The sequence below is a fragment of the Tiliqua scincoides genome, chromosome 5, assembly GCF_035046505.1.
Source record: "Tiliqua scincoides isolate rTilSci1 chromosome 5, rTilSci1.hap2, whole genome shotgun sequence".
Lineage (NCBI taxonomy): Eukaryota > Metazoa > Chordata > Lepidosauria > Squamata > Scincidae > Tiliqua > Tiliqua scincoides.
Window position 1 is genome coordinate 67,881,952 of NC_089825.1, and position 21,752 is coordinate 67,903,703.

A 21,752-nucleotide genomic window follows, 5' to 3' on the forward strand; every position below is an offset into this window, starting at 1 on the left:
GATATTTACTGCAGTTCTAATTTGTTGCACAACACACTGTATAAAAACAATCACTGACTTTTTTAATGACGTGCAGCCTCTACATGTCTACCATAACATGTGGAGAATATTAGAGATCAGCTCCTTGGAAACTGGAGAATAGCCAGTGCTATTGAGCAAGATCCAGGCCACTGGAACCAAAAGCGTAAAACAGGTGTTCCAGTAACCTGAACATTATCCCACTAGAAAAGATATAAACTTGTGAAAACAACAGTGGAATTATGCAAGGTTAAAGCATTACGTTAAGAGGCACTTCAATTCTGTCACCCACACAGGCCTACTTTTAGTCAAATCCCAGATTTTGAAGGGTTAATTTTTATTGTTTTTCAGTTCTATTGCTAAACCTGGCACTGGTCACAGGATACCAGAAACAAATCCATACTTTCAGTTTCCTAATTTTAGAGCCAAACTATACACTATGACAGAGTTTCTCAAACTTTGAGGGAACTTTACTCCCTCAGTAAGTTCTTGCCGGGGAAGGGCTAGGGCAGCAATGTGATCCCCAGGATCATGTTGCTAAGGGGCGACGGGGGTGCTTTGCACTTACTTTGAATGATGCGGGACTGCAACAGGCTGCAGGAGGTGCGGGCTGCCCTGCGCAGCGCTCCCCAAGGCTTGGAACGTTCACTAAAAGAAGACACAAAGCATCTCCTGCAAAACGGAAGTGCTTTGCGCCCGCTTTTAGTGAATGTTCCAAGCCTCAGGGAGCGCTGCAGAGGGCTCCCCGCACCTCTTGCAGCCTTTTAGCCCTGCATCATTCAAAGTAAGTGTAAAGCACCCCCCTCACCCCCTTAGCGACGCAATCCTGGGGATCACGTCACTGCCTCCCTCCCCTTCCCCTGCACCTTAAAGGGATGGGAGAAGTGTTACACGAACTGGTGGGTTGCGACTATGAGAACCACTGCACTATGATAAAGTACCCCCCCCACACACACACATTAAAACAAAACAAAAATCTTAAATAGTGGCTGTGGAAATGAAGGTACAGAATAAGGATTCAGACTATGGTGCAAGCAGATGAAGTGCTTTCCCCCTCTCTCAATGCACAAGTGCAGCATTCCTCAAACTGTGGGTCAAGATCCGATTTCTGGCTGGTCTTGCACAGCCTCCAATGAAAACATGGGTGATGGAAAGATCAGATAACTAATTGCCTCAAGCCCTGAGGTTATTCAAAAATCTGCTAACTGCCCTGCAGAGAGCTGAGCTCCTGCAGTTTGCAAGATATTAAATAAAAATATTATTTCTTTCTAGATAACTTTAAGTCTTGTGAAGTTAGATGGGTCCCAACAGAGTCCCATTTTAAAAAGTGGGTCCCAGTGTAAAAAGTTTGAGAACCATTGCATAGTCCTGACAAAAATTGTGGTCCCCAGGCTTTTAAACCCCAAGATGAATGTTCCCCTTGACAGCATAATAGTTTAATAGCATCAGGTGGGGCAGTCTCTTTGGTAGTTGGTATGAGGGGAAAGGGTAAACTCCCACTTTCTGTGCACCGTGATCCAATTAACCTCCTCCTATGACTATCTAAAAGGGGAGAAAAAAGCACACAAAGTCAAATATTGTGTAGTTTTGCCTTTAGTGATAAAAAGAATGGCGTATACTAATGGAACATATACAAGTGATATAAATATTTTGTCTGGGGATTGTAGTTTTTTTACTAATGCAGAAAATATCTACATTGTTGCTACATTGTAGCATAGAGTGTTTGTGGGGGGAGAGATATTGCTTCCATCTTGTCCACCTATAACCCACTAACGTGCTTGTCGCAAGCCACAGGGATTCCCCTTTTCCCTTCCTCAAAGTCTGCAACAGTTACAAGATTGTAGAAGCTAGATACACTTTCATTAGACATGAGTGAATAATAATAATACTTAACATTTAAAGAGAATTTTATAGTGTTCACAAGCATCAGAAGGTAAGTTGTTGTTCTCACTGAATTGCAGGTGATGGAGCTGAGAGAGACAGCAGGTTGCTGAAGGGAAGTGAGTTCATGACCGAGGTCAGGCTGGAATCAAGGACTTACTGGTTTCAACCTACACCATCCGCAGTGGGTAGTTATGCCTCAATGTGGTGAGAAACAGCAAATACACTGTGATAAAAAACTAACTTCCTTTTGAGTAAAAGCCACAAAAACTGACCTATATACAACAGGTTTGTAAGAAGTAACTTGCCCATCCACCCATGATGAGTAATAACTGACTCCAAGCAACCAACTTGACAGAAGTAGAGTTCAAAAATTCATAAAGTCCTTTTAGTTCATAAATATAAACCTTAGTACATGAAGGCAAGCAGGATAATAAAAATATATGTGTGGACTAGCAATTTTCATGGAGTTATTTGCACTGCTGAGAAACATAGTTTATTATTCACCTCTAGTAAGAATCCACCTTCTGGTATGGCATGCTCCTTGGGTAAGTCCACTTCTTTTATTCCATGACCTGCTTGCTTTCTCAAGCGCTTCTCTTGAATAGCTGTTGGAAAGGATGCATTTTGAAACATATTTAACATTTGAAATGACATTAAGTTTTTTTATACAATAACACTGGTTCCCAACCTATGGTCCGTGGACCACAGGTGGTCCCCAAGACCCTGAGAAGTGGTCCATGAGGTCTCAGGGGAAAAAAAATCACCTTTGATCATTTCCAGTGTCTCACCAAGCAAGCAATCTACCAGGGACCACCCATTAAGGTGGAGAACAGACTGCCCACAGCCATAACCACTGAAGCATCGGCTGTGGGTGGTCCATTCTCCATTCTCTCTGTTAGTACGTGGGGTGGTGCTTGGGGGACAGACCACCAGAGTGGGTGAAGACCAGACCCCCCACAGCCACATGTGGTCCATGACAATTCCAGTTTTTGCCCCAGTGGTCCATGGGTACCTAAAGGTTGGGAACCACTGGCCTATAACTTTGGTGTCTTTGTGGTTAGCTAAGGTTCACAATTGTTATTTTTTAATATATAAGAAATACAAATTTCCATATATTCATTATTAGAAACAATATCCTATACACACAAACATTAGGAACATCCACTATAACACAGAATATTACTGCAATATATAGTGTATATAATGCCTCCAAAATTACACATTAGCACACTTAAAACCATACATAGCAACAACCCAGCTACCTAAAAATTTAACTATTAATTCCCAACGGGCAGCCCAATCCTGAGCTGCACGGGGCTGCAGTGGTGCAGAAAATGGCTGCTGCCACATCCTGAGCACTTTGGGCAGCCACTGGTGGGCTTTTGTTCCCTTCCCCTGGGTGAAGAGAGTAGCCCTGCAATGGGGCTACTCGATTCAACGCCAACAAAAAGGCTGGCAGTGAATCAAAAGCCTCCGTGTTGGGCGGTGAGCCTGACACAAGGCTTTGGATCTGGTGATGCATCGCTCCACCAGTCCCGCCTCCCTCTCCACTCCCTCCCCCAGCATGCCTCCCCCTGCCTTCTGCCTGCCTCCCCCCTCCCTGAAATGCCTCGTCCCCACCTCCCCCCACACCTCCCACTCAACGCTCCACTGCTCGGTAGTCAGCACGACTGCCAAGTAGCAGAGGTTAGGTGCCCGCCCAGCGTTAGCCCAGTGTCAGCCAGTGCTGGGCTACTACTGGTGCTTGCTCGCCTGGTGCTAGGGCCCGCAAACGTGCCTTATGGCATGTTTGAGATGGTGCCTGCCAGTGCTGAGTCAGCGCACCAAGCTCAGGATTGGGCTCTGATTATGCAAGTTCCAATATTGAAAAATACTGAAAAACACACTTGAACAAGAACTAACATATCCTCCCATTATGCTTTTGCAAGCGCTTCTGTTTGTTTCCAGTACTGTGCTAGCTGCTTAAGTAAATGGTACACTACAAAAGTATTTCACTTGAAGCCAAACTTTTTCAAATATTTCAGAATAATACTTAGAGGATCAAAAGTTAGTCTAATTTTAGCCATTTATGATATTTTGCAACCAAAACTCCTGAGTTTGGACAAAATAGTCTAATTTTAGCCATTTATGATACTTTGCAACCAAAACTCCTGAGTTTGGACAAAATATCACCAGTGCAAGGCAGCGACTCTGCTTTATAAGAGCGATACCTACAGTAATGAGAGGGGAATAACAGCCCAATCCTGAATGGTTCGGCACCCAAGGCTGCAGTGGTGCCAAAATGGTGACCACTGAACTGAGATTACTACCAGTGTATCCTCGGGGTAAGGGAGCATTTGTTCCCTTACTCCAGGTAATGCCACAGAGCCAATGAATCTCCTTAGCTCTGCACCAGCGTTTGAGCAGGTGCAAAGGCGAGGAGACCTGGTTCGAGTCATACCCTGCTTGGGGAGGGGAGACAAATAGGCCTTACTTCTGAGTAGACCTGGTGAGGCTTGTGCCCACTGTGTAACAACATTTGAACAATTTCATGTTTATCTGAATATTTTGATATTTCTTTATTAATTTTGGTGCAAGATTTCAAAAATGCTGCTATTTTTGACATAGCATCAATAGATTTGTCACAATTTATGCAATGCAGTTGTAAGATACTACGTATCATAGCTCCACCGGCTTCTGTCTCCCAGAAAAAAAGTTTAAAGGGGTGAGGGGGGCAGCTGGAAGTAACTGTTGTGTCATCATCACCACAGGAACACCAGTGTGTGTGTGACTGCATGTGCTCAAGTTTAGAACACAGCATTGCTTTTTATTTTTGATTCCTTTTCTCCACAATTGCATTATTATCCCCACAATAATTGTTGCAGTTTCACTCTTGCTTCCCTCTTCCTTTTATGCAGAACTACTGAGCTGTGTTTTCACATGCAACAGATTTCCCCATTACACATGTTCTGAAAAGCACACTGAGTAATAGAATATCTGAGACAGGAAAATATGCCTCCAAGAAAATTCCTCAGTTTGCCTCCTGCTGATGCTTCTTTTACCTTCTGACATGGAACTGAGTAAGGTCTGTTGAAAAAAGTTTCACAAGAAGCACTTGAACAGTCCTGCTGATGATGTTGCTTCTCTTGGTGTAGGTCCTGAAGTTCTGCCTCACCCAGTTCTTCCTCAACTACACCCCAGATGAACTTTTCTTATTCTTATCATGGGATGGCTGTGCACAGTCTCTAGGTTAGTATGCCTCTATTACTAGTTGCGGGGGAACTAGTTGCAGGGTGGGGGGGTAAGAAGTATGTCTCTCCTATGTGTCGTATTCTCAGAAGCAGATGATGGGCCACTATGGGAAAAGGATGCTGGAATAGAGGGGCCAGTGTTTGATCCAGCAGGGGTTTTCTTATACTAATGGCAACATGTCATAGCATTCTTCATATTTCAAGTGCACATGACATAGAAAGGGCAGCGGTATCTATCAGTAATAGACGCACCAATGTCAGCAACAACAAAAGCTTTTTGCCCCATGTAGTGGTTTTTCAGTCTGCTAGCATTTTGAAAGTTTCTGCTCTTTGAAGTTTGAGACATAGCATGACATTTATTTAAGGTACAGAATTCAGCAAACTAAGACCTTTCCTTTTAAATCCTTCCCTCCTTAAAAGAAAAAAAAAATCTTTAAATTACTTATACTCTCCTTACAGTTTTCTGTTTCTCGCAAGGAGGTGCCATCTTCAAACAAGCAACTGCAAGCATTTTGTAGCCTCCCCCTTTGTTTGACAGCTTGCGTGATTAGAGCTTGCAAATATATCTTCTCTCTTGTGAGCAAGTGCTGGGCACAGAGCCACCTACTCAGTTGAAAACCCCACCCTTTGCTTCCTTCCCCTCCCCAGCTGAGGAATCTTTTTTCCGGAGAGAAACACCAGGGGGAGAACATGCCTTTGGTATAAAAGAATAGTGCTGAGTAACCAGAGCTTTACTGTCACGCAATGAGAACCAACTGTCAATCTTTCCATGCGCCTGACAGTGGCCTGGCTCTTGTTTAAACCATTGCGTGCAAACAGACAACCCACATTCCCCTAAGAAATTCTTCGTAACAACAACAGCTGTTAAATATTGATGATGCCTGGACAGCTCGGAATGTTCTTCATAAAGGTTAAGCCATCATGCCATGGAACTTAATTCTATATTTTTATCTGCTATTCCTTGGAAAGGGTTTCAAATAGCAAAAAATAATTTACTAGAGCAAAGAAAGGAAAGTGGCAAGTTAAAACAGTATCTGTTTTTTCTCGCATAAAATATCGGAAGTTTACAGAAAACAAAGTAAGTACATTATTTGGATTTGCCAAGATTTTCTATATGCTGGATCTATAAACTGTATAAAAATTACAGTCCACAATTCACACACATAAATAGAATGGGTATCAGATGATGTGTGCAACACAACAAAAAGTGTGAAACATCTTATTTATGCAGTCCACTTTCAAATGAGCTAGCTCAGCGGGTCCCAAACATTTTAGTACCAGGACCCACTTTTAAAAATTATACTCTATTGGGACCCACCTAGCTTTACAAGACTTAAAAAAAAAAAAGTTTCACCTTACAACCAATCAAGCCTCTGTTTTTATCATTTTTACTATGGTCAGGGGCACCTTCTGGAGCATTTGTTGAGCTCCAGGACCATTTTGGTGGCCTTGTGTTCCCCTTCACCTGATAGGAGCCTCTAGAGCAGGGGTGTCCAAACTTTTTGGCAGGAGGGCCACATAATTTCTCTGACACTGAGTTGGGGGCCGGGGGGGGGGAAGAATTTATTTACATTTCAAATTTGAATAAATTTACATAAATGAATATATTAGAGATGGAACTTATATGAATGAATGAAGATAGTTCAAGGCCTATAAAAGGCCTTGCACATAGCAAGGCCTGCCTTTCCATCCCTGCCACTGCTGCATCACAGATGTGAAACAGCAAGCAGTGGAGGGAGCCCTCATCCCACAGCTCACGTTAGAGGTTGAACAGTTGCCCTCATGCTGAGAACAGTTGTGTCGGGCCAGCACAGCCACCAGCAAGTCTCCAGAGGGTCAGAGGTTCATTGGAGACTGGGGGCTCCCCATGGGCCGGATTGGGAGTCCCTGAGTGCCGCAAGTAGCCCCCGGGCTGGGGTTTGGGCACCCCTGCTCTAGAGGAAGGTTTGCTTACTCATGAATAAATGCACATTTGCTGCTCCTTTTCAGTTTCTAAAGGGCTCAATATATTTTCCTTGTCAGCTGGGGAGGAGATGACTTCCTTCTGGAGCATTTTTGAGGCGCTTCATCGGATTGCAACCAGAGGTGTTGTGTTCTTCTCAGCTTGCCCTTCATAGTGGACTGAAGCATTGTCACCTATTTGTGTGTATACACACATGTGCTGCTCAGTTTCACTTTCCACAGAGCTTAATACATTTTCCTAGTCAGCTCCCAGCTTGCTCCTTTTCAGTTTCATGATCTACCAACAATGAGGTTGTGACCCACTGGTGGGTCCCGACCCTCAGTTTGGGAAACACTGAGCTAGCTGCTTAATAAATATATAAATGAAAGGAACAATAGCTTTTTTCACTGAAAGTCAAGGTTTGTATGAAGGTCAGCACCTTAAAGGAAATGTGACTATAGCTGTAACATGACAACATTTGCAGTTCTTCATAAATGCAACTACTTCCCACCTGCAGACAGGTCCATATACAAGTTTTTGCTAACACATACAAGAATAAAACGCCGATAAAAAACAGCCTAGGTTCTCTAACAGTTATGTGACACAGTAACCTCATTAAACCATTCTTTTCTGTTTTTAAAAATGAAGATCATCTTCATGTGCAGGGAATGTATTAGGCTCTAACAAAATTATGAGAACAAAGCATAAAACAGCAAGAAGCATTTATACTAGGATATCATGCAATAGCATATGCCCATGACCCAAATGGTTTTGTTGGCATGTAGGATATTATTTAAGATATTAAATGTGGTCTATAGCTCTGAGAAAGTCATTGGAATGGCATCTTTATCCATCCTATGTGATAATCTAGTGATTCCTCTATTTAGTGGTTTTATCTCAAAGGGCTAATTCCATAGTTTAAGCATAATGTTCAACTACATGGGGTATTGCAAAAGTTCCTCTTGGATCAAAGAGCTGCTTTCTGGCCAAAACTCTCTATGCAACTTGGGCTGTTGCCAACATCACCATTAAGGGCTCAGATGGCTTGTATCATCAAAGTAAGATTTTCAGTTCTCAGCATCAGATTCAGATGTGCTTAGACCACTTTATAGTGCATTCATCTAGGTACCTCGTCCTGTGATTCAGCAGACCACGGCAGTGCTTGTTCATGTCATTTCTGATCTAACGTTTGCTAATTACCACTCCTTTTGTTTATGAGACTGCTGACATTGGTGTAGTCGTCTTGTGGCTAAGAAACTGAGCCATGAACTAAGAAGGTCCTGGTTTGTTACCTTTGCAGGAGACCTCAGCTCTGCCCTCCCCTTCATCTGCAATATGGAGATAATTGTACTAACCTCTCCTTCTACAGAACATACAATGCATCTAACTTTAAGCTTAGCATTGCCTACTCTCCCTGCAGTGTTTCTTCTCTTTCCTAGCCATGGTACTTTTACATTTCTGCTAAATTACTTTGGGAAGTTATTCCTGGAAGAAATAAGTCCAGTTCCCTTCTTTCTTCCTCTGAACAGGTGATCATCACTTTCGAAAATGGGAACGCCAACCATCTGTTGGGCAAATGTGCATGCACTACAGTACACTGGGAGTGTGGGAGAGTCAGTGTTTTTGTTTTCCATTACGTGGTCCATGTTTTCCAAATGATGTGAAACGCTCCAAAACTTGAGTACTTTAGCACTCCAGACTTTAGTACAACTGAACCCCTCGTTTTACAAACAAGACTGTCCCTTGACACCAAATATACAAGGCAGCAGAATATAAACAGAAGTTAACAGGCAAGTTTTAAAGCAAATGCTCAAGAACTATGAGAAAATTAGAAGATTTCTAAAGTAGACGGTGTGTCTGTTCCTCAAAAACTTTCCATTCATGCGTGACCCAAAGAGGAAGGTCAGGTTTGTAGCAAAAACATTTTCTCTTAGTAGGGCAAAAAGACACAGGCAGCGGCTCACTTGCGCATTGCTGGTCTACCAGATCTCTATTTGTCAGATCAAAAGATCACTTTCATAACCACTTTTTTGAGGTTGCAACTGAGCCTGCTACAGTCACGCAATCCCTGGCTTGCTATAGTTTACTATGTAGAACAATACAAGCTCCTAAGCTTTCTTAAAGAAACAACTTCTTTCCCCACTCATCTGTTTTCATACACATATATAATAATATATGATTATTTAATAATATCTGAAAGAGGTATTACATTTGGTTTGAATATCCAACAGAAGGAGTATTTAGGGATTAACAAATACTAATCATGAGTAAGAGGAAAAAGTAGTGTTAAATAGTTAGGAGTGCTCTTAAAGAAACATATCCCAAAACATTTCAGATTACTTATTCCAATTCTAATAACTCTGTGTCTACACATGTATAAAGTATGCAGTTTTGTACATTATTCTAAATATTAACTTTTCTGACACTGAATTAAATACATATTGCACACATATTTTGCACAAAACTGATTTAACATTCTCATATCTATATATATACACACAACTATAAATTCCCACCAAAGCAGAAAGACACAGTTCAAATTAAATGTAATGCCAGCATTAAAAAAAATATTATAGAAATGATAGTAGCTAAGGATCTGAACTCATTGAGGTGGTAAACCTCTGTTTGGTTGTACCACTTCAGACCACAGGTGGCAGCTAATATTAATGAACAGTATAAAACTTTTCTTTATTCAAAAACTAGGATGTCAGAGACAAGAGCTTTTGCCTAGCTTTCTTCCTGACATGCTAGTTTTCTATGTGCAGGGAATTTTTATATAGAAGAGCATTCAATCAACTTCCTGATTCATAATCATCAGCCATCACTGACCATTAAGCACCTTCACCTACCAACGTATAAAAAATATAAAGAGATGGTAATTCTGAACACATTCTACAGAGCATACTTGAAACAGGAGTGAGAACAAACCGTGACAGAACTACTTGTTAAGCATATCCAGACAGCTGTATATTTAAAACACTGTCACGTCAAGCATGCAATGTGCAAGCAATGTAAAAGCAGAACTGTGTCTTCCCCCTGCCCCCCCCCACTGGACAGCAATGACACAGAGCATGGGAAACGCATTGCTGCTACTTTCCAGCTTACCAAGGTGAGGAAGAACAAGCAGCGTTCCTTCATATGCTCTGATTTTATTGCTGCACTGCTGAAATGTATTGCAATCAAGACAACATCGCAGAAGTGGGAAGGAGAGAACGGGGCTTTCCCACACTCCCCTAACTTTCTCAGGGCAGCTCTACACTTTATGGGCCAAACAATGGTAATTTCTGCAGCAAATATGTAAAGATTGAAGGACATACACATAGTTCTATATAAACAACTACGTGCATATGTATGGTTCAAGTATTTAACTGAGCCAGAGTCCTCCGACACACAAGTGCATTCGTCATCCTCAGTTCACACATCTGCTGTAAAAGACAGTGGCAGCAAACATGTTTGCTAGATAAAGCATGAAGTTGTGCTGAAAATGAGTGGGTATGGTCAAGTTTGGAGTACTGGCATAAAGTTTTGTGGGGAACAGGAGTGCTACCATAAGTGATAACCTTTTAAAAAAAAAAAGTGATAACCTTTAAAAATCTCCCTGACCCCCATACATCTTTGGGGTGTGTTCTCAGAATGTTCTTAAAGGAGATGGGAACTGTGCTTAATTTTTTTTTTAAATGTAGGCTGCCCTAGAGAAGACCTGCTCAGTTCTAAGACTATAGGGACAAACTGCAGTAATGAAGGAAATGCATTCCGCTCATGCTGAAACTTAAATTTATTATATATTACTAATTAAAGAAGAGCCATGGCCACAGGTCAGAAGAGGTGGTGCTAATCAGGCATGGTTAAGAGAAGAAGGGTAGGTTTCCTTCAACAGTACTTGATTTAGGTCTTGATTTAAACCACAGCTTCCCATTATACCCAGTTGCTAATATACAGTTAAAAAAAAACAAAACATCTTTGCATTTTCTCAGGACTACCATTCCTACAGTGAGAAAGCTAGGAAGAAACCAGGTGCTGAAGACCTAGAAAAACTACTTTCTGTTTTTGTGAAAAAAAATATCAGAAAGGATTTCCTTTCATTGAGAAAGGAAATGTCATATCATTTCCTTTGATATGATAAACATACTGGTGAGGTTTTTAAAGCCACTTCTTCTCAACTATCCTTCCAGAAATCAACCTGAGGAATTTGCACCTGTAGTACAACCTGTTCTAACTACAAGGTATGATGGTGCTGCTGTTACGAGCAACTACAGGGAGGACACCTAGTGGCAAACCTGCATTTCTGCATCAAAACTTCATTAGTACACTGCAGCAGTAAACAAAGTTCTGCCAGTTCAGCTACCACTTTCAGCAGCAACTTTACATAAAAACAGGATAAAGAGATGAAATGTTTGCCAAATATCCCAAGACAGTATCAGTATAAAAACTCAAACACCAATAGATAAAATAATCTTATGAAACTTCAGTGCTTCTCTGTGTTTGGAGTCTGGAGCCTTATTTGATAACACCAAAGTCAAAGTGGGGCAGGATATTAAAAGCTAATTTCAGCCTTGATGTAAAGATGTCCTTAAGCACAGGACTGTGTAAGAACTGTCCCTTTGGATGCAGATTTTCTTCAATCATGTATAAAGCATAGGGAAAGGAGAGGGACATGAATGAGGAGAACTCAGCCCTTTCTTATCTTCCTGATGTCCATCATCCTAGATATTTCCAAAATCAAGGAAATAGCATAAGGGTAGGGTTTTTTATTTAGAAAACAAAAACAAAAACCACCAGACCCATGACCCAGATGGGTACTCTTTTGTTATACAGGCTTGATAAAAGGGACAGAGAAAGCAGATGGTGAGGAGGTAACCCTTGGCTCAAGGAAAGGTTCAAACTATCCATCCAGGAACTCCTACTCCTCTTAAAATCAGGCGTCCCCTTTGCCGCTGCGCCCCCCCCATAACACTTAATTAGATCACACTTGTATTTTTAAAACAGATCTGCCATCATCACATCTAATTAGCTCTTCTAGCAAAACTATACATAATGTGGGAGATAATGGCCTTTGTTAAAATAGCCATGCCCCTCACCCCATTTGGATCAGAACTGGAATGAATGATGAAGGTTTAACCCTTTCCTCAGCTTAAATCCTACCACATCAAGTGCTAGTAGCCACAGAAGGGGAAAAAATATATGTTCAATACCAATATCTGTCACTTTTTCCCCCCCTCACAACTTCACAGAACACCTCCCAGTGGAGTCAGAAGTTCCCTTCTGATACCTCCAGGGGCCTTTCTGAGGCCCAAAGAGGCCATGCACAGCCTCCCCAGACCTCAGGAAACCTCCTGGACATGACCAGAAGACACTTCCAGTTGCATGCAGTAGCTCAAGTGAGTCCATGGGTTCTGAACCCATGGGTAGAGAAGGCCCACCTATACATCCACCAGCAGTAGTAAGTACTGCTCATTCTCAGTCCTGTGCATTATCATATCTAATCTGCTTTGTCTATCTGGATACTATTGCTGCCTGAGATTAGTGCTGATTTCAACGGGACAGGTAAATATGTACACCTTGACAAGCATTCTGGAGACATTATCAGCAAGGACAGAACCCTCTAAAAATTAAATTGGATGGGAAGACAACTAAGGGTGAAAGGAAATGAACTGTAAAATGATGCAATTAAACATTCACTAATTGTTCACTCCAGCTTATGCATTATTGGAATTATTTTGTAGGCAACAAACTTTTTTGTGCAACAGTGCACACGTGTTTTAATTACTTAACTCTGATAAGTAATTTTTACACACATCTCTAGAAGTAATTTCTACAGGTATTTCTACACGCAAGTCAACACTGGCGTACTCCAGCATCTACTAGAAGTATTTTAAAATGGCAAAATACCAAACACTTGGGTAACAAAATAAACCAAACTGTTCCTAAATTTGCATGCTGCCTCATTATGGACACGAGAGCTGACACATTTGATTTAAATTATATAGTGTGCCAAAACTGCTAAAAATCAAATGAAGTTCATTGTGAAACTGAAGACATTAAGACTTTGCTTGCTGCGAAACAAAGCCACCAGTTAGGTTTCTAACACAAGATCACAGAAGGCTAGAGTTTAAGCCACATGCAGGAAAAACTCGGAGGTTTTTGTTGCTTTTCTTATAAATACTGAAGCATACAATTGTTTTGTTTTTTTAAAACATTAGAGGTGGCCTGAAGGAAGGATTGATTCTCTTGATATACTTATTCCATTTCCACTTCTTGTAAAGGAACTCACTCTGTGCTTGGCTTTAAAAACATGGAAATGAAAGCTCAGCTATGCTGTTATCACTGACTAAATCAAAATAAGGGATGGAAAGTATTTCCTACTTTAGATATTGCTTTGACCTCAGGAAAATACTGTAAAGACCTGGAGGCTTACCTTGGAAGAAGTTTTTGACTCTAAGGTAACTGACACTGAGACGCAAGACAGAAAGTTTGTCCAGTTTAGATATTATGTCCGGTGGGAAGGGCAGGAGGTTGGCCAGGTGATCCAGTTCAGCATTCAAGCGGTCTCTGTGCCTTTTGGAAGGGTTAGACTTTCCGTTTCCAAGTGCAGGCCTCCTATTTGTGGAGAAAAGATATTACAGAGCTTCAGGGCACAATCCTATCCAACTTTCCAGAGCTGATGCAGTCACACCAATGGGGCGTGTGCTGCATCCTGTGGTGTTGGGGCTGTCACAGAGGCCTCCTCAACATAAGGGGCTGCATTGCAGCTGCATCAGTGCAGAAAATTGGATAGGATTGGGCCCTGGGCTTTTTATAAATAATATGAGCTATTACAGTTCTCAATGTCAACCCTCCAACGAAGAAAGAACCATGGCATCTTCTTAACTACTGATATTGTAGCAGATATTGTATTGATTGTATTACCTCACCATCCAATCCCAATGCATGCTGCCTTCCATATATTGCCCCGCAATGCATCAAACACATCAGTCACATTCAGCAGTTTCCAGCTTTCCAACACGTAAGTCTCCTTTCCACATGTCACTGCTTACCTATTAATCTTCTAAGCCTGTGGTTCTCACACATTTAGCACCGGGACCCACTTTTAGAATGAGAATTTGTCAGGACCAACCAGAAGTGATGTCATGACCGGAAGTGACATCATCAAGCAGGAAAATTTTTAACAATCCTAGGCTGAAATCCTATCCACACTTACCCAGAATTAAGTCCCATTTACTATCATTGTTAAAAGAATATACACAGTAGCTTTTTAACAGTCCAGGCCTGTAACATTTCTCCAGATGCAGTCACATACCATGGTAGCATCATGTATAATATATTAAAAATAAAATATTGAAATGAATGGGGACCCACCTGAAATTGACTCGCGACACACCTAGTGGGTCCCGACCCATAGTTTGAGAAACACTGTTCTAAGCCTATCCTAACCAGTCATTCAAATACCCTACAGTGACTGGTCCCTCTCCTTCATCCAACCTCCTTGATGATAATAAGGAAAATTCCAAAACCTATGCTCTTGTTCTACTCCAATGTACTGTATTCCAATGTCAATTCTCCTTGAACAGTACATTTAAAAGAATGGTGGGAGAGTCTGATGCTGAAGCAGGCAGTGCCAGTCATTACTGGATGAGCCCCTATGCCTAGCTTCTTACCCTTGAAGATTGTTCAATCATTTGAATACGATGTGGTAAGTGCTGCAGGCTGAACAAGGGACCTGAAAGAACCTCTATAGCAGTGGCTCTCAAATTGGTAGGTTGTGACCCACCAGTTCATGTAAAGCTTCCCCCATCCCTTTAAAGTGGGTGAGGCAGCAATGTGATCCCCAGGATCATGTCACTAAGGGGGGCAAGGGGGATGCTTTTACTTACTGTGGGCAGAAGCAAGGAGCAGGAGGTATGGAGAGCCCTGTACAGCCCTCTGCAGGTCTCCCCAAGTGTTAGAATGTTGAGAAACAGTGAGTGCAAGCCACGTCCTGCAAACCGGAAGTGGTTTGCGCATGCTGTTTCTCAACATTCTAACATTCAGGGAGCTCTGCAGAGGGCTGTGTGGGCCCCCCCCGCACCTCCTGCTCCTTGCTTCTGCCCACAGTAAGTAAAAACACCACCCTAACTCCCCCTTAGCAATGTGATCCTAGGGATTGTGTCACTACCCTCACCTCTGCCCCGCAAAGACTTAGGGCCATATCTTATCCAGCTTTCCAGCACTGATGTAGCTGTGCCAATGGGGTGGGTGCTGCATTCTGCTGTGGGGGTACAGTCATGGAGACCTCCTCAAGGTGTGGGAATGTTTGATCGCTTACCTCAGAGCTGCACCAAGGCTGCATCAGCACTGGAAAGTTGGATAGAACTGGGCCCTTACTTAGGGAATAACACCCCCAAAAATCTAAGAACCACTGCTCTATAGAAACTTGGCCCTTTTGTTTAATAGTGCTGATGTAAATTATGTGGGTTATAATCAGTGGTTTCAGACAGTAACTGTTCAGTTTTTATCTGTGCTTTCAGGCACAGCAGAAAGTGGCTTATATTAATGAACAGCACAGAATCATAAAGAAATATTTCCATTTTAAAATCTAGAAATGTATTTCTAGATTTCAATTATTAGCCATGAGTACACAAAAATAATTCTACATACCGCAAAGAGATGGATTTTCCTCATAACTCAACTTTGCTATTGGTGACTTTGGATCAATGATAGAGAAGGGGCACAATCCTAACCCACTTTCCAGCACTGACATAAGGGCAGTGCAGCTGAGAGGTAAGAGAACAAACATTCCCTTACTTTGAGGAGGCCTCCATGAGTAACACACAACTATAGGATGCAGCACGCATCCCATTGGCATCGCTATGCCAGTGCTGGAAAGTTGGTTAGGATTTGGGTCAAGGTTAATTAAGATTAGATAGGCTACATAAGACCTGACATTCTGACATTCACATTATTTTTTATCCTGAGTACAGAAACATACCCAAGTTCAAAGGCAAAATCTTGGGGTTATATTCACCTTTACAGTATTCTGATATACAGGTTGAGACTAATTATTCGCGTGGGTTCTGTTCCAAGCACTCACATGGATAACAAAAAACGTACTATAGCAAATCAATTTAAAAAACAAAGTTTCTTTGCTCCGGTGATTGAAAAACAGCCTTGCTGACCTTTTGACTCTAAAATAAGAGTCATTAAGAAGACAATCCATCGGCACTTCACTCAGCCCCTCCCTTCACCAACGCAAAATGATCACCTTTCTTTCACGTGCTGGGGGAATGGAGGGGTTTGCAGGCGAGAGAAGGACTGATGGATTGTCAGCCAGCTGCCCTCTCTCTCTCTCTCATTAAGGAGACTATTGTTAAAGGACTGTTCAGTTTTTAAAACTGATTTTAAAGGGATGCATTTTTCCCCTTCTCCAGGGATCAGCACTTTCCTTCTCATTTGCAGGGGCCATTCCTGTCGAGGCAAATCCGTGTATAAATAGGCTGAACCTGTAAAAGGTTTAAATGCATCTTTCAACCTCTGCCAAGCAGTCTGTGCTATATGTGAAAGTTGTTAATGTAAGATGAACATATCAGGCATTGCAAGAGGCATTGCATATCACTAGTCAAAAGTAGATTTTATACTCATGCTACAAACTAATGAAAGTCTTGGCTAAAGAGAAATCACAAGGACAACATTTTGAAATAGAAAAGGGATGCATACAATTGTTGCAAGAAGCAGGAGAAAGGCATGAGCGAACTCAGCACTGCACACTTATATTGGTTTTTCAGTATACCGATTTAACTCACTGAGCTTTGTCCAAAGAACCCTGGGAATTATTGCCAGATGCAAGGGAGGGCACCAGAATGAGGTCTCTTGTTATCTGGTGTGCTCCCTGGGGCATTTGGTGGGCCACTGTGAGATTCAGGAATCTGGACTAGATGGGCCTATGGCCTGATCTAGTGGGGCTGTTCTTATGTTCTTAATTGTAGTATGGCAAGGTGCTGTGAATTCTGTAATTCTCAAACTATGAGTCGGGACCTACCAGGTGGGTCGCGAGCCAATTTCAGGTGGGTCCCCATTCATTTCAATGTTTTATTTTTAGTATATTAGACTTGATGCTAACATGGTATGTGACTGCATTTGGGGAAATGTGACAGATCTGTACTTTAACAGGTTACTATGTATATGCTTTCAACAATGATAGTCAGTGGGGCTTACTTCTGGGTAAGTGTGGATAGGATTTCAGCCTAGGATTGTTAAAATTTTTCCTGCTTGATGATGTCACTTCTGGCCATGACATCACTTCCAGGCTAATGGCATCACTTCCAGGTTAATGACATAACTTCCGGTGAGTCCCGAAAGATTATCATTCTAAACAGTGGGTCTTGGGCTAAAACATTTGAGAACCACTGCTGCAAGAGATACCTAACCCCTTCACAAAACTACAACTCCCAGAGTTCCCTAGCATAAAGAATGACTGATTTTTTAAGTCTAATGTACTGTGCGACCAAGGAAAGTAAGACTGAGCCTTTGTGTGGTTCCTGTGTTTGCTCTGCTATGCAGTCTGATGAGATATGCAAACCCATCAAGGCAAGGGAGTACCACCCCAAACAAATGGTATCATATTTAGTCCACAATATGTTTTATACTAATGCAGAGCAGCGTGGACACTGTTCTGGACTTTGACTAAGGAAATATCTGAGATTCACAGAATAACCTTGGGCAACTCACTACCTCTCAATCTAACCTTAAGTGCAACCAGTGGTTCTCAAATTCTCTGGGAGAGTTTGAGACACAGTCAGTCCTTGTGGGGGCAGGGGGGAGGCAGCAATGCAATCCCCAGGATCGTGTCACTAAGGGGTGTGCAGGGACTGGCATTTACTTATCAGTCCCTGCAGCAGCCTCCCAAGGGTGCTGGGAGCCCTGTGTGACCATCTGCAGGGCTCCCTGATGCTTAGAAAGTGAAAGTGGAGCAATTGTGCTCCACTTCTGGTTTTGTGGAGGTGGAGCCCAATCACTTCGGTTTAATTTTCTAAGCTTCGGGGAACCCTGCAGACGGTCGCACAGGGCTCCCTGCACCCTTGGGAGGCTGCTGCAGGGACTGGTAAGTAAATGCCAGTCCCTGCAGCCCCCTTAGCGATGCAATCCTGGGGATTGCATCACTACTTTCCCCCTGCCCCTTAAGGGGGCAGAAGCCAGGGCCCTCAGGCTGGGGCATTGCAACGCCCTAGTTTGAGAAGCCCTGGTCTAGCCTATAGAGGGACAAACAAACAGGCGAGACATACTGTATATACTCGCCTATAAGTTGGAAAATGCATGCCTAAAATCGAGCCTGAAACCCAGGGTCGACTTATACTCGGGTCAATACAGTGAGTGAGACAGGAGCCTCTGGGAAGCTTATGGAAAGCTTAGCAGCTGTCTGGTGAAGTAGAGGGTGTGACTGGGCTGAGAAGCAGGACACAGGGGTGGAAGAAAAAGGAGAATTTTTACTAGTAATTACGGTATTCAGAGGCAGCCATTTTGGCTTATTCTCCAAAGAGGAAGGGAAGTGAAGGCGCTAATGGGAATTATAGTCTATATGGGCTGCTGCTATGGAAGTGTTGCACTTACTCCTCACAAAGCCTCACAACTCCCATAAGCCCCTTCATCTCCCTTCCAGTTTGGAGAAGAAGCTAGAATGGCTGCCTCTGAATTTTCAAAGCATTTCATGCACTCCTCAGTTTAGGAGTCTGGGTTTTAAAACACGAGGATGCAGTCCTCATTTCCAAAGTCCCAGGCTGTAATTCAGTGCACCATTACTTAAGAATAACACCCAGGGAAAGCAATGGGGTCTACCTCTGAGTAAATAGGGTTGCAACTATGTGCAGTTGCACTTGCTCATGCTCAGTCCTTGTTGCTTGTCTCTCTGCTGTGCACACTCCCAGTTATGTGTTATAAGCTGTATGTTACATGTTGAGCCTCTGGCTTAACACACCAGGCACCTTAAAGAAGCATTTGATTAATTTGCAGTGCACTTACTCTGATAGTGTTTACAAAAAGGTTGTGAAGGCCAGAAGTTAATAAGTTAATTAATAAAAATGTATTTTATCATCTTTTCCTATATTTTTAATGAATTAGAGACCATCAGTACTTAGGTAATAATTATTGGTAGGTTATTTTTCAGGATCTGGCCTCAGGTGAAATCAGACATCCTCCTAAGTTTAAACTCCTCCTCCCCCGACTTATATGAGAGTCATAAAAAATTCCATGCTCAAAGCCTACCCTCGGGTTTTCCGTGAGATTGACTTATAGGAGGGTTCCTTTGGTGCATTTGATAAGAAGAAAAATACTTAACTGTTTCTGAATAGGTTTCCGTCTTTTCCTCCCAGCGTACAAACATTCTCCAGGTGGAATCATTATCCTGGCATGAAAGCTGAAAAGAATATCCCATAAAATTCAATTAAAGCCCATTACTTCTAAGTTGTTCCATTATTAAGAGCTAAATTAATTACAAAAGCCCTTTAATTACCAAGCAAACAATAAGTATAAGATAAATTCCTAGTTTTGTATAGAACATTAACAGGGGAAAAGCAACTGCCCCTACTCATCCTACTACAGCAGCGATTTTCAATCTTTTTCATCTCATGGCACACTGACAAGGTACTAAAATATTCAAGGCATACCATCAGTTTTTTGACAAGGCACACTGCACTGACAGCAGGGGCTCGCAGCCCCCAGTGGCCCTAATAATGAATGATCCTCCCCAAACTCCCAAGACACACCTGCAGACCATCCATGGAACACCAGTGTGCCACGGCACAGTGGTTAAAAATGTCTGTACTACAGCATCCCATCTAGTGGCTGTTTGCTGATTTCTTCTGCACCTTTTTAAGACTGTGAACCCTTTTGGTACATGAGAACATGAGTCCCGCTGCATTAGGCCAAAGAGCCATCTAGTCCAACTTCCTGTATCTCACAGTGGCCCACCAAATGCTTCAGGGAGCACACAAGACAGCAAGACACAACTTGCGTCCTGGTGCCCTCCCCTGCATCTGGCATTCTGAGGTAGAGTCATTTAGAGTTCAATCTTAGCCTGCGCTGTTCCAGCACAGGTGTGGTGCAGCCTGGGGCACAACTCAGAGTAAGGGGATTTTAATCCCCTTAGCCCGAGCAACACCACAGGTAGCCCGATGGGGCTACTCGGATCTGCGTCTATGATTTTGGGGGCACAAATTCAAGCCAGCCAAGTCACACCACTCAGGATGGAGACCAGGGTTGGGATCTAGCCTCTGCTGCCACAGCTGGCCCCACCTCTCTCTCGGGCCCAATCGCCCTCCAGGCTGTCCTCCCCTGCCCTAAAATGCCCACTACCCACCTCTGTTCCTTCCTCCTTCCGCCCCATCCCCCCCCCCCCCGTGCTGGTCTGCCTGGACCAGCACAAACCTACCTCTTCCAGATGCGGGGATGTCCATGTGCTGGCCTATCCTTCTCCTGAGTCGTCACAAATGTGCTTTATGGCACGTTCGCTATGGCTGGGAGTTAAAAAAATGTACTGCTTTTCAGTTAAAAAACTTACAAAGCAGTTTACATGACTGAATATACAACTAACAGCACAATCCTAACCCCTACCCCAGGAGCCGGCACAAGCCTCCTGGGGTAGGGGTTAGGATTGTGCTGTTAGTTGTATATTCAGCCATGTAAATTGCTTTGTAAGTTTTTTAACTGAAAAGCAGTACATTTTTTTCAATTAATTAAGTAATTAATTTAAATAATTTATACCCCATCTTTCCCTCTGAATAACCGGAGTGCTCAAAGTAGTATAAAATATAGAGGGAAGAAAAACAGCTAAATGGGAGCAAAAATATAAAATGCAATAATCATCAACACTGATAAAGCAGAGCGCAATAAAAAAGTTAAAAAACATAGGGGGCTGGGAACGGAAGCCCCAGCTTGGAATCTACCCAAGTCCATTTTATTTGGCCCTGTGAACCCCCTACTAAATTCAGGATACAATCAAATGTTTGCCCACAAGTTAAAAAAAAAGTTTAGGTTGTTGTAAGAAATAATCATACTTCACATTTAAACGTTACATCTCTCTTCGGAATTTTTGTTCTAATTAATATATTTGCATAGTATATTATTTCTAAGTGAACACACACTGTAACTGGGAAGTCAGCTACAAGATGATGCCAAATTTTTGTTAGATTAGCTATTTGCAAGGAGTTTTGTTTGCAGCAGTTTTGTTTGCACGCTTCTGGCCCTTGGACATGCTCTTGCAGGTTGCTCCATTCCAAGTACACCCATTTGTATGCCACTTTTCCTCCAAGTATCACAGGCCAAGATACATGAAATTATCACATCTTATCCTCAAAATAAAATGACTTGCACAAAGTCATCCAATGAGCTTTGGTGAGCAGAAATTTGAATCCAATTAGCATGGCTGAGCAGGGATCTAGATCCGAATCCAGACTTCCCTGGTCAAGGCCAGACAGACATGGCATTTATTTCATCTATTAAATCATTTTTGGTCCTCCAGAAACCTCCAGGCCTGCTTGAGGAGGGAGTGGGGAATCCCCAGGCCCTGGGCTTCCAGTGGGCCCAGGCCATGACAAAAAACAGTATGGTACAAAAACAGTACAAAATAAATAAATTATAAAATAAATTTGAGTACCTCAATCCAGAACTGCATTTCCACTACAGTTTTAATTCACTTTAATTCACTTTTGGGG

The 21,752-nt window shown here is 42.4% G+C and overlaps 1 protein-coding gene across 1 annotated transcript in view; it reads right to left on the minus strand.

Annotated features, from left to right (window-relative positions):
• Positions 1–19,440, minus strand: part of AHRR (aryl hydrocarbon receptor repressor) — a 74,155-nt gene extending 54,715 nt beyond the window's left edge. Inside the window, exons 1-3 of the mRNA XM_066629195.1 lie at positions 19,379–19,440; positions 13,490–13,671; positions 2,407–2,507 (exon numbers count right to left, since the gene is read on the minus strand). Coding sequence (XP_066485292.1) covers positions 2,407–2,507; positions 13,490–13,671; positions 19,379–19,440 — 345 coding nt within the window. The remainder of the gene's footprint in view (positions 1–2,406; positions 2,508–13,489; positions 13,672–19,378) is intronic.
• Positions 19,441–21,752: the final 2,312 nt, after the last annotated feature.